The 13965-nt window shown below is 41.3% G+C and overlaps 1 protein-coding gene across 4 annotated transcripts in view; it reads left to right on the top strand.

The window, feature by feature from the left end:
• The window catches only part of ITPK1 (inositol-tetrakisphosphate 1-kinase), a 142702-nt gene extending 134835 nt beyond the window's left edge, over positions 1-7867 (top strand). For 3 of the 4 annotated variants that reach the window (XM_061463868.1, XM_061463869.1, XM_061463871.1), the window contains 4 exons: positions 856-923; positions 1040-1108; positions 2386-2548; positions 7375-7867. In XM_061463868.1, the coding sequence (XP_061319852.1) occupies positions 856-923; positions 1040-1108; positions 2386-2548; positions 7375-7697 (623 nt within the window). In that variant the 3' untranslated portion in view covers positions 7698-7867. The remainder of the gene's footprint in view (positions 1-855; positions 924-1039; positions 1109-2385; positions 2549-7374) is intronic. The other variant, XM_061463870.1, reaches the window with a different exon arrangement.
• Positions 7868-13965: the final 6098 nt, after the last annotated feature.

Below are 13965 nucleotides of genomic sequence, written 5' to 3'. Positions count from 1 at the left end.
TTTGGGTTTGCTTTTCACAGCTTCCCCATCTTTATCAAATGTGGACCTACAGCTGCTCTTAAGTATCCACTCAGAGAGACCAGCATGGCAGAAGTACTGTATTGCTGCTGACACCTGGGTGCTGAGACTTTAACTCGGGCATTCCCATGTGGGTTGTCTGTACAATGCCATCAGTCTGCTGTGGTGACAATTCCAAGGGGAGACCTGCGGTGGATTTCTCCCCAGCAGTAAAACCTCCAGCACAGAGCAAGTGGGTTGGGAGGTGCTGGTATGTTTCTCCCAGTATGTTCGTGGCTTCTGTCACCTCAGGATACATCCTGCATTCCTGTGGTGCCTCCAAAAGGAAGGCAGGTCCTGACCGTGAAATTTACTGCTTTCCTCCATGGTGGCCGTGCCCTCTGCAGGTTCACAGGGATCTCAGTGTACCCTACGCGTTATCAATCTACTGCCTGCAGTGAATGCAGCTTCTCCTTTCTATCACACTTTCCCACTGGAACTGTCACTTTGAGTATAACGAATTAGTAGAAATGAACTTAATTATCTTACTTAACTTAGTGAATTTGCTCAGGTGAAGGAAAGGAAACCGGTTCCTGCTTAACCCCGTGCAGTTCTGTTTATCTGTGGTCCAAGGTCCAAAACCCGTGGGTGACCACTGCCTGCGCAGGCAGCTAAGTGCCAGCAGGCAGCTAAGTGCCAGCAGGCAGGAGGGGCCCTGCGGGTGGGGTGGGTGATGGGCACTGCACAGTAGGGGTCAAAACTGGATTCCCGAGTCTGCAGTGACACCTACTGTTCCTTACACTAATCCTGTGGAAAGTAAAATTTGGTGTATTATTTACAACCTGCTTTTAATTCCAGACAGAGAATCAATATTTTTCAACAGCCACAATGTTTCAAAACCGGAATCCTCATCTGTCTTAACAGCAGTAAGTACACTTGATCTTTTTTCCTCTAGAGTGGCTCTAAAACTTACCTAGTCTTCTTATCGAAGCATTAGCAGCTAGTGACTCTCCTTCACAAGTTGTCTGCTTCTGTGTTACAGGCTGAGGTTTGTTTGGTACCACGAGCCAGCATGACTGTGTCCCCCTCTGGTTTTCCTTACCGAGCTCCGGTGAGGAAGCACTGATGCAGGAGGGCTGTGCTGCTTGCCAGACCTAAACTCCCTAAAGCTAATCTAGGCAAGGGGAATGAGGAAGTTTTGAATGCAAACACCTGGTCTTTTCCTGTCCAAAGAGCTTAATAAGCATGAATCATCCTTCCAGGACTCAGTTCTGTGAGGAAAGACAAATGGTGAAAATTCAAGCAGAGAAATTACATTGGGCAGGGACACAAAGCGCCATTAGCTGTCTGTGGTGGGAGCATGGCCAAGCTGTGACCACAGGACCATTTCTGGGTGTCTTCCGAGTCCATCAGTGCCAGCACGCTGCACAGTTTCACAGTTGCATTGCCAGTCTTTTCAATAGGCTTTGCACGTATGAATCCTAACAAGTTCTTGGGCACTCAACTGCTGAGAAAGTCACTTTACAGAACTGGGTCCTTTCCGGATCTGAATCTCTAGATTCTTTTCTGTTTCACAAGCTCTACTGGGGCATAGTTCCATAGTTGGCAATGATTAAATTTTGTATACAACACCGATAGGCATGCAAAATATTAAAACTGTAATTGTGCTAGTCATAAATCCCTTTATGGCTAAATTTACTTTGAAACTTAGAGTATATGCTCTGTGATTTACCTGCCATCTCTCTCATACACATACATGCTTCTGTATACCTAATAGTGTACTTTGGCTGCTTAACATGTTTAAAAAGTGAAGAAAGGTACATCTATCAGGCAGAATTAACCTGAGTTACTCATTGTAATAAATCTTTATGGAATATTTTATACATGAAACCCATATAAAAGATATGCTCTTTGAATTAGCCTTTGCCCTGAAGATATCAGCTGAGTTGAATTGTATGTCTCAGATTAAACTAATAGCAGGAGTCTGTTTTATCAGCACTTTAACATAGGTCTTATTCTACATTGAAATAACGGAATGATACGCAGAATATTTGCAGCACGGGGTTAAACACACCAGATGTATTTGGTTTTTAAGGTGTAGATCTAGTACTTAAAATATTTTGAGTCTTCATTTATTCCTACACTGCTCTATCGCTCAAGAACTGCACCAGAATGAAGAGGAAGAACTAGGTACTTTAGAGGAAGTGAACTTCCAATGTAGGAAGGATTCTGAGTTATGAAAGCAGTTTCTCTTTGGTGTCTTTCTGGTCACTGGTTCTCTGCAATTAGATTTGTTGGATATGCACCTGGAAACCTCTGAAAATCAATCTTTCAAAAAAAGCCTGTTTCAGAGTCCCTCAGTAATGTGCCTTTTCCCACTCACTATAGCTGGATAAAATCGAAGGAGTATTTGAGCGGCCAAATGATGACGTCATCCGGGAAATCTCGAAGGCTCTGCGACAAGCTCTGGGCGTTTCCCTCTTTGGAATTGATATCATCATTAACAATCAGACTGGGCAGCATGCCGTCATTGATATAAATGCATTCCCAGGTGAGAAAGGCTTATCCACTCATGCTCTGTGGAAACTGTGCCATGTGTACTTAGCATGGAGTTTTGGTGCTGGTGTCTCACATTGTTGCTCCCCAGGTGGGGGACAGGAAAGCAGCAGCCAAATTGGTCTCAGGTAAGATGCTGTTTGATTTGAGAAGGGTAGAGTCCTAATCTAGAAATGGAATGTGCTACTGAAATATCATCTTTTAAGAGATATGGTCAAATTTTAGTGGCCAGCTGTAACATGGCTGTCATGCCCTTCCTTGCAAAGGGATGGTCAGGAACTGGAGCGTGAGACTGTGTGCTGGCGCCTGTCCTTTCTGGACCTGTCCCTCATTCTATAGAGAAAAGAAGAAATTCTGTTTTAGGAGAGCCTTTTACGATTTCTTTTTTTCCAGACTCTGTGCCATTAAAAGTGTTGTGGGGGTGGAAGTAGCAAACTGTTCCCATGAAAATCTCTTCCTGTGCAAATTGAGTCCCCACAAAAAGACGTTTATGCACAAAGCAATAGCACCAGAAATGTGATGATAATGATAAAACTGCAGGTGCAGAGAAGTTGCTGTAAAAAGTTGAATATTCTCACAGGTTCTCAAAAGTGCATCCTGGAGTAAAACAATAAAATGGAGCATTTGAAAACAGGTAAATTTGTCCTCCCTTTTTTTAGTGCAACATATGTCTTGGAAACAGCTAAACAAGTTCCTTGACCACTGGAATTGTTAAAAGGAGTTGTAAGTGTGTATAAGGGGAGACAGTAATGCTCTGTCACTTGTGCTAAATATTCGTAGCCTAACATGGTAAAAGAATACATCATCTCATTTGATGCTGTTTTGTATGGGGTTTTTCAATTTGAGAATCTCCTCTCATTACCTGAATAGTGATTCTTGTCACCAGAGATGTATATAGGCCACTGCGTAGTTTATTTAACCTGTCATTGAAGACCTTGAGTTTTCAATATGGCTGTAGTATTTTTACATCTAGAGATCTTGCCCTGAGCTCCAGTTATCTAAATCTTTCAGTTCAGTTCTTCATCCCCACTGCTGCCCCTTAGTACCTTGGCTGTCTTATCTCCACAGTGACTGGCTTCCTTTTAAAACTCTGATTCTGCTATTCGCGGGTCACTTTGCAGCTTGGTTCTACCGTACGGTGTTGATGCAATCTGCATACCTATGAAAACAGTCTTCTGGCAAAGACAGTGAAACAACCTAAATTGGATGTCAGATGGTACCATGTCAGCTTTATGAATAGGTTTATATTTCAGACACTGGGTCTTGGAAGTCAGAGATACAGGACATTCTTTTGAAATCCTGCATCCTGCTTTTTGATTTGGTGTTTGGAGGGTTTGATTTTGGTTTTGGGGTTAGGTGGTTTGGTTTTGTTTGTTTGCTTGTCTTGGTTTTGTTTGTTAGGGTTTTTTTCGAGTATTGTTTTGGATTTGGTACTTTGCACAGACTGCTGAAATTCCCCTTTTCTTGAAATGCTGAAATGGGGAACAATTAGTGGCAAACTAACTAGTTAAACAGGAGTAATGTCTTCATGATGTGGCAAAAGTTTGCTGAACTGCCTTCAGCTTCATGCTCTGTTGTACCCTAAGGCAATAGTTTTTGACACTCAGCCCAAATCCTGTGTTTTAATCTGTGCAGTAGTTTGTCTTTGAAGAGGCATTAAATTAATAGAGTGTGTTAGTCCTTGCAGGAGGCTTGAGAGCATGGGGAAGCTTCTTATGCACAGGTCTACATTGTACTTGTTTGCAGATGCATTGCTAGGTGGACATCCTTCCTATCCATGCTCAGCCAGAAGATTCTGGAGACTGTTTTCAGCATAGCAAAATTCAGGCCTCTTACAGGCAGGCATTTCCAAAATAGTTTCAGTGGGCAGTGCTAGGATAGTACCTGCTGGAGCACGATTCATGCAACTTGTGCTTTGAGGCATGCAGAACTTATATCCTCCCACTGATGCCTTGTGTGACATGAATCCAGAGTTCATTGCCAGTAGTTTCTGAAGGTGTAATTTAATCTCCCCTTCTTGATTTCGTTATCGCCACAGCACAGTGATGGCCCACAGTTGCCTTTTTTGAGAGGCCTGCAGCAGCACCCAGTTAACAGAGTAAGGTAACATACACAGACTTTGCAGCCTTCCCCAGCATCCTGTGGCTTGGGAGCTGAGATACCATGGTTCTCTTCCTCCCTTCTTTGTATTTGTTTTTTACAAGTGTGTTAAGTTTCTTCTGAGTGACCAGGCAGAATTACTTGGCCCTTTACACTCAGTGTGCAGAGGGCTTGCACAGAGGAAGCCTGCCTGATACATACAGCTTCCTTGCACCGTAACATCTGCTGATTTCAGAACTAAATAACTGGCCATCTTATTCCCATTAAATATTTAAAGTAACTTATTTTTAAGTTTACCAGGTGCCCTCAAACAAGGCTGGTTTGTTTTCAGTGAGTAGACACGAAACACTCCAGGGTACTAGGGATCTCCTCGCTGAATATTAAAGCTGTTACTATGGAGATGGCTTATTCCCCGGGGTGTTTGAAGCACTCTGAGTAGATTTGAAGCCTAATCCCTTGGATTTTACATAAGCAAAAAAGCATAACAAGCACCTCTGTCAAAGAGGTGGAGACCTTGTTCTGGCTCCCTTGACTGGCTGTAAGAGTCCTAGTTGCCCCCTGCAGACCAATGGATTATCGTGTGGGGAAGTGGGAAAGTTGATGTTTTGAAATGGCCAATTGTTTGTTGAACCTGTTTAAGGGCCTTTTGAGAAAGGAAAACTGGGAGCAGTTGTCTCACATTGCTGGTGTTTTGTGTGACCTGTTAAGCGTCTAGAACTGTGACCAAGTGCATTAAAATCCAAAGCAATGTAGCAGCCTAAATAAGAGTTAATTGCTTAATGTAATGGTTATAAATGCACCATAAAATCACCACATTTATCTTAAGGTGAAATTATCCTCTTCCTTAATTTTTTCAGGAATTTGGGTTTTTATAGCCTAAGAAAGTTGGTCTTTACAAGAGAATGGAGATTAAAATTGTAGTATTTATGGATCTGAGGGACTCTTCTGCCCTGCGATCACTCACTAAAAGTGTTCTAAAATGTGCATGTACTTTATGGTCTCTGGTTATGCTCATGTACTGCTGTGTGAATGTGTGCTATTCACATGGGACTTCTAAACTGTTATTTATTGCTTCAGTCTCCTATGTTAATGCCAGGTCACCTTCAGAATACTTTTGTAGACATTTTCAAACAATCAGCTTATCCCATTAAATACACTGAATGTCATATGTCACCTTGTCGTGGTTTAAGCCTAGCCGTAATTCAGTACCACGTAGCAGTTCGCTCACTGCCCCCCCCCCCCTTTCCTCCCCCCATTCCCGGAGGGATGGGGAGGAGAATCGAAAGAGTGTAACTCCCACGGGTTGAGATAAGAGCAGTTCAGTAACTAAGGTATAACACAAACCACTGCTGCTACCACCAATAATAATAATGATAAGGGAAATAACAAGGGAAGAGAATACAACCACTCACCACCCGCCAACTGATACCCAGCCCAACCAAGCAGTGCTCTAAACCTTCCAGGTAACTGCCCCCAGTTCTACATGCTGGCCATGACATGCTGTGGTATGGAATACCTCTTTGGTCAGTTTGGGTCAGGTATCCTGTTTCTGCTTCCTCCCGGCTTCCCCTCCTCCCTGGCAGAGCATGACACTCACAAAGTCCTTGGTCAGACTAAACATCTGAGCAGTAACTAAAAAACATTGGTGTTATCAGCGCTGTTCCCAGGCCAAAACTCAAAAACACAGCACTGCACCAGCTACGAAGAAGGAGAAAAAATGACTGCTACTGCTGAACCCAGGACACACCTCTACATACTCAATCAAATTTATAACAATTTTAGGTAATGCAGTATCCATTTCAAGACATTGTGCCAATACATTGCATGTCTGTTTCAGTTATAAAATGAATGCAATGATAAAGCTGTGGCTGTATCAGAGTGTTTAAAATAGAGCCAGAAGCTCTGTATGTCTACTGCCACCCTTTGTGTCACTAAAAAATGTCACATCTCCTAGTATTTGAGCAACTTTTTAACCAGGAAACTTGTTGTTAAATTCTGCATTGCAGATTGTTTGGAGTCACTTAACAGAACACGTGGAAAGGTGGTTTCAGTACTGAAATACAAGATTGATGTTTCAATCCAATACTATATCACTGATACATGCTTGCTGTCCCTTGAGCACTTTTTCAGACGTTGCTCATAGCAGGAACATGTTTTAGGTGCCAAGTTAGGTTAGATTAGACATGCATCACATGCTTGCGCCGTGGGAAGGTCCCTTTTCTGCAGTGTATAAAGCCAGCCACGCTGGAGTCTGAGGTTTCCTAACTGAGGGCATTACTGGGGAAATTCTAGAGAGAGTTCAGACCCTCAAGGAGACTCTGAATTAGAGCTACTTTCCATTGTAAACCTGGAATCAGAATAAAAAAGATCAATGTTACACCACAAAGTTTGTAATTCAGGGAAAAACCTGGACTTGGCAACAAGTGATAGAATATACCTAAGATTATGTGTACACATACATACTTGGGAGGAAAAAGAAACGGAAAATCTGAAAGGTGACGGGTTTTTTTGATTGAACAAAAGTGTTTTTGTAGCAAAGGTCTCTGTTCCTCTTTAACCTGCTCAGGCAGTCACTCAAAATGATGTTGTGGAAAAGAAGCCTTGTCCTTGGAGGACAAGGACAGCCCAGGAAATAAAGTGGTAGAAAAAGCCTTCCAAGGAACTTGGCAAAATGACTTAATTGCTTTTTTTTTTTCTCTCCTTCATTTTTCCTCTTTTCAGGTTATGAGGGCGTTTCTGAATTTTTCACAGATCTCCTGAACCACATAGCTGCTGTCCTGCAGGGTCAGGCACCTGAGGTGACACAGCTAAACCGTAGCAAGCTCCTGGCAGAGCAGACCAGCGGGATCATGGACGAGCGGATATGCTGCACTAGCACAGGCTGTCTCAGCGTCATGGGAAAAGACTCCTCCTGGATTGTGGAAAGTGAGACCAACAGCTCAGTAAAACTGCAACACCAGAGACTAGGCTGCAACTCGGCAGTGTCCCCCAGCTTCCAGCAGCACTGTGTCGCTACGTTGGCAACAAAAGCTTCTTCTCAATAACTTGCTGATGCCATGGACTGAAAAAAAGCCACAGGGATACAAATTGTGGTCCCACAACCAGATCAGGCTGTAACAGTACATGTGAAATTGAAAACAAAATAAAGCCAACAAACCACAACACAAAACACAATGTAGAAAAACAAAATGAAAATCCCTTCCATTTGATTTAACCTAATGGGCTGATGAAATGGACTGAAAGGGGGAGGGCAAGAAGTGATTCAGATCCATTTCATCAGATTCCAATTGCAAGTCTATAGTGAGTTTACACACACGTGGGTTTTAACACTAGTCCTTTCATTGTGGGAGGGTTGCTCTTTCATTTCTATTGCTCTTTTTAATCACTGGTGACCAGCATTTTAAAATCGGACCTCATGATTTCACAAAGATAATAATGTTGAATGCAGTGTCTGAATGCAACAAAGGAGAGATTTTTGCCTAAAATATTCCCTGTTCCTTTTTCCAGGTAGTCCATTGCAAAAGAAAACTAAGACAACTTCAGTGTCACTAAACCAAATCTCTGGAAACATTGACCAGTCAAGATATCGACAGGTAGCTTGCTGTAAAGCTGTGGCACTTTGGGTGGGACAGAGCAGGGTGCAGAACGGAGGTGATCACTCCGGTTGCAGCTTGCAGTTTTTCCCCCAGGCCTCCTTGCTTCAATCAAAAGCAGCTCCTAACCATGTTTGCCAATAGCGGCACATGTTCGATCCGGACAGGACGCTGATAGTTAGGTTGAGTGATTCAGTAAATTAAATGTAATCCTTTTAATTAAATTATCTGCTAGTGGTGAAGTCCTAGAAGAGTTAATAGAAGCAGCTCATCTCTTAGATTGATTCTCCATCCGTTGCACTTCTGAGGACACTGGGACAGCTCTGTGAAAAGGCTGCAGAGCCACGCATTTCGTTGGAGCAGTGCACCTGATCTGCAGATCCTAAGGGGTATCACAGTTGCTGCCTTCCACAGATCCATACTGCTGTGCATTTTCTTTTCTTTTGCAAATTAAATAAGCAGAATTGTGTACCTTTGTATGAGGTTGAAGTGCACAACAGCTCTAGCTTAGAGACCACATTATTTTGTTGCAAGCTGCCAGATGAGGCTGTGTGGTAATTTACAATAGCAGTTCATATTATTTGTAAACTACACCACAGCCTATTTGTATCTCTTGAGATATGCAGTAAACTTACAGTGTTCACCCTCTATTGCATCTTCTAGCATGGCAGCATCTTCTGTCAAGAATTCCTGCAACTTTTGCCAATTCTGAACACTAAACTGGAAGTATGTATGCCTGTCAGCACTGAGAACAGAGACACTATTTTGGTAGACAGTGGCCTTCCCCATATAAGCCCTTCAGGGCTTATATAAGCCTTTTAGGGCTTATAACATATTTTATGTGTTTAAGAGGGGTAGCGTTAAGAAAATTTCTTTAGTTAAGCTTCTAGATTGCAGATACAGGAATTTCTGCCTTTCTGTAGCAGGTATTTGTAAAGCATCCATCACTGCAGCATTTAATACCTGTTTGGTTAGTATCATGTGTTAGATATCTACTCAAAAGGAAAGGATCTAGAGCTTAAAGCCCAGGTAGACCATGGAGAGAAGATGAAACTGTGTAAAAGATGTTGCTACCCTACCAGTTTGTATCAGTCCTTGAGGGGAAAAAGTTTTGAGGAGTGTTGTGTAGCAGTTCTTTTGTGTAAACAGTGTTTCTGTCATTGGAGAGATTTGGTTTATTCCCAAAATGCCATTTTTAGGAACTTATTGTAGCCAGGATTGGATTTGCAAGGCTGATATACACAAGAAAAGTTATTCCACCTTTAGAGGGGTTACTAACTTTAAGATGTTTCTGTAGAGACTGGAAGGACCTTATGAGTGTGATATCTGCCAAATTCCAGGATGCATGTAAATGCAGCCGACTTCCTCAGCTGTTGCAGATGAGTTCTGAGCTGGGTGCACTTCACAATCCTTATATGCTTTGAAGCTGCTGGATCCCACATTGTCTGCAGCTTGCAGATCTTGAGTGGTTGTGGTGTGAGTCAGATGTACATAGGTAAGGGTTTATAAAGGTATTCCTGACAGACCAAACTTTTCGTAAAGCCATGACCGAAATAAATTTGACATCTACAGTTTGGGGGTTGTTTTTGTTTATTTAAAATAAAGAAATGTTTTTATGTTACACGTGTAACAAAAGATACCCTCAGGAAGGAACTTGCCAGTGCATATTTTTGTATGGTACTTTCTTGTAGCCAGCTGGTGGAGTGTTTGTAGATTTGCCTTTTTCTCCCTTTATAACAATGGCTTGGCTTGGGTTTTTTGTTTTGTTTATTTTTTGTTTGTTTGTTTGGGTTTTGGTTGGGGGTTTTTGTGTTGTTTTTTTTTTTTCCGTGGTTGGTGTTTGTTTTTAATTGGGTGGTGGGGAAGAAGCAATGATGTGAGAACTGGGTTAGTAACGCAAGATCTTTCAAACCAAGTATGTTTACATGATTCTGAGTGTTGGATCCAATGGAAAAGTCTGTATGCTGTTTCCTAGTTAGAACATCAAATAAGAATTTTATTTTCCTGGCTGCCTTCTGAATTTTGGTTGGCCTATTTTGCACTGCTTTATTTCTCCAGAATAAACTACTGAAATATAATTGTGCATTTTAAACTTGTTTACAAGTGATTGTTAGAAGTTTATTTTGTAATTCTCTGAAGGGTGGAGAAATACTATATTTAACTATGACTCCAGACCTCGGCAGTAACTAGAGAACAAGTTTAGGTCATTGGTGTGATCAGTGATATTTTTCCCATAGTCTGTAATTTATTTTTTATTTATCAAATGTATTGGTATCACTTTAATTTACCAGGTGCAGATATGCAGGTGCCTATTATGATACGGCATTACAATAAGAGTTTTCACATAAATTACCATGCAATTGCTGTACTAGTATATTTCCTTGCAGAAATTATTGTTATGGCTCATTATGGCTAGAATGTTGCTAAATCACAGGGGCAAATTGGGAGACCAACTTTTAAAAGCCAAACCTGTAAATTACCAAGTGTCCAGACATGCAATTACATTATTGCAAAACATTCAAACATGCATGTATTATTAAGCCTGTGCTAAAGTGCTTTTCCGAATTGCTGCCTCCTTTGGTAAGTTCAGGATAGTTTTGATTTAAGATAAGTTTCACAGTAAGTTAGTTAATATTCTGTAGTCTTTTTTTTGTAAAAGTAGAGGAGTTTAGTCGTATTAGACCATACCAGAATGCCCTTGCTCTTAAAATTGCGGACAATCTGAGGGAGATTTTCCATAATGTCTGTTTGAATTCTTTTAGTTTGGGTTAGAAAAGGTTCTGCTGTGTTGATGGGAGCAATTTTATTAAAATTACATGGTCACCATTTACCCTCTTAGGGGTCTATTTCTGTTCTGCTTCACTGTTAGAAATCCACAAGAACATCATTACCTTGATTGGAATTTCTCCATTTTTTCTGTCAGTGTGATAGAGGAGATGGACTCCTGTTTGCACTGTAATTATATAATCAGCTTCAGCAGGGGAAGATTATTTCCCCATTGAAGAAAATTTGAGTGGTATCATTACTGCCTGCAATGGCAAAGCCATCACCATCCTCCTCCTCATCTAGTGACTTTGCTGCATTATGCTTGGGTTTGTAATGATTGCACCAGAACATCCTGGTCAGTACGTGAAAACCAACTGCAGAAATGCAGCCCAGCTAGGAGCATTGGTGCTGACCCTTGTGTTTTGTGTAGTGCAGACCAACCACTGGGTCAATGCTGATTTGCGTTTGGTTAACCATGTGTCAGGCTATTCAACCTTCAAGCTGTAGGAGCCGAGTGACTGAGCTGGTCAGTAGATAGGATGCACTATTTTTATTAATACTATTCAGACAGTCGGAATGATAAAGCTTTAAAAGATCTCCATCCTTAAGGTGTGAGTGTTTGTGCAGAGGAGGTCTGCAGCAGGTTGCTCAGCTGGAAAACTACCAGTTTAATTTGCTTTCATTACAGATGGGTACAAATGAAAAACCTGACCCTGAGGCTTCACAAGGTAAGAAGGATTGCTCAGGGTAAAGCCTCGGGTTTTCCAGATTAACTGTGGGCTGTATCCAGACAGGGAACAAGCAGGTGCAGTACTGGATAGATAACAGAGGCAGGATACAGTCCAAAGGCAACAGAATAAATGGGGCCAGAGGTGTTTGGATTGGCCACCTAAAAAGAGTGAAAAAAGCTAAAAAATGCATCCAGGCTTCTCAGTTCTTGGACTAACACTGGTTTCCCAAAGTCTTTGCATGGCAGCAGTGACAAGTGAGTCAGGCTTTTTCACACTAGCTTGCAGCCTTGCCTTCCACAGCTGTGCAGAAGATCTTGAATTTTGGTTTTTTAGTGAATAGAGTCTATTTTGAGTTTGTAGCATTTTCCCCATATGCACACTTGCAGGAGTTCACTTGCATTAGCCTGCTAATTTTCTTTTCCTCTCTCCATTTTAGTAAGAGATGTATTGATTTCTGTATTGAGTATACAATTACTTTATTGTGTTGCAACTGTGTGTTTTGTAATTAGGAGAATGTGAAAGTGCTTTGTGTAGATTAAAAAATTTCCTTTAATATAATCTCCTCTCACTTTCGTAGACAAATGGACACGCCGTTGCAGATCACATTGCTGATTTTGTTTGTAATATTGCTTTAATATCTATTTGAGAGGAATGTAACCTCCAGAAAAGTACTTTCTACATCTTCACTACCTTTCCTTTCCCTGTTCACTCTGTGTGGATCCAGGCCATCAACACTTGAGCTTTTGACCTGATGTATTTCAGATCCAACATGGATTCTGTCATGTTTACATGGCCACAAAAATTATTAAAGATGGTTGAAGTTTGAGAGGATCCAGGTATAAATGGAGATGTTAGAGTGATTCCTGAGCAACATGAGCACAATAGCATCTGTACAAACAAAGGGGATCGTTCTTGAGGTGTGTGTGTGCAGGTGGCTCTTGGGATCTGGTCCGCCTCTGATTCTGGGGCAGTTTTCTTGTGGAAATAGAAAATCCACTGTAAGAAAACGTCCTGTGTCTGTGATGCAGAAGGAAGGTGAGGAGAGGCAGAGCTTGGGAGTAAAATCCTGATACCAGTGGTCCAGAATTTAACTCATTTTTAACAGCAATCTGGGGAGATATTTTCTTTCTCTCCCTTTCTTACCCTGAATCCACTGGGGCTGATGCTTGCCAATGCCTGTGGGCCACAGGAGCTCCTTTGCAGGTGACCTTGCCCAGCATGCCATGAGTTTGCAGAGAGTGCCCACCATGTTGGAAAGCTTTTGTTGATGGCCTGGAAATCTCCTGAAACTCCAGAAATAGCTGAAACAGCAAATGGAGTTCATGAAAATCAGCTCTTCCTCTTCCATCCTTTTTAAGGAAACCCACATTTTATTTCCTCCTTTGTTCTTTACACAGTAGTTTTTAGATATAAATTATTTTAACATTTTTTGGTGTGAAAAGACATATATACATATATAAAGTTATTAAAAGATTGAGTATATGTTGAATATAAAATAGTGACTTCTTTGTTTCAGATGTTAGCAGCCCCTAAAAGTAAGTTGTTTATCCTCTTGTAAAGTCAGTGCTGTAAAAAAAAATTAAAAATAAAAGATGTATTAGATGTATCTTTTATTATTTATTTCTCATTCAGTATTTGATACAGCTTGTGTATACCCTTGTGAGAATCACATGCTAAAATGCAGTCATTCTTAAAATGGAGTAACAATTCCTTGGGATCCCAATTTTGAGAAAACTGGCCCTCTGGATGTCCGTAGTGTTGGATATTCTCCTTCACTCTCCAGCATTGCTCCCCACCTAAGCATGCCTGAATCTTGGGGACCATTCTGTGTGTGTGCTAGGTTTTACAAGTTCATCTGCCTGTGTTCAGATCCAGCTGTACAGTGTTAACAAGTGTGTCTTGTGATTCGCTTCAGCCCAGTTCACTATGATTTCTGAAACATGATTCCCATTTTGTACTTAAATTTGTATAGAATTATATAAACCCTTAAAAGATCATGGCTTACTATACAAAAATACTTGCTATTTGGCGGCTTCGGTTGCATGACTGATCAGATCTGACAGTGGCGACGGTGCTTTCATCTAACAGCATTGATTTCAATGGTAATATATTAATTTTCATTTGCAAGCACCTGTTTTGGACAATGTTTTGGTTTCAACAGTAAAGCAATATGCGGTAGGTTTTGTGGCATTATCTCTGTAATTGTTTTGAAGACAAAATTG

The sequence above is a fragment of the Pezoporus flaviventris genome, unplaced genomic scaffold (genome assembly GCF_033815535.1).
Source record: "Pezoporus flaviventris isolate CSIRO_AGI_PZ_B2104156 unplaced genomic scaffold, CSIRO_AGI_Pfla_v1 ptg000036l, whole genome shotgun sequence".
In the NCBI taxonomy this organism is placed as follows: Eukaryota; Metazoa; Chordata; class Aves; order Psittaciformes; family Psittacidae; genus Pezoporus; species Pezoporus flaviventris.
Note: the sequence above shows the minus strand (reverse complement) of the source record. Positions and strands in the feature narration are given on the sequence as shown.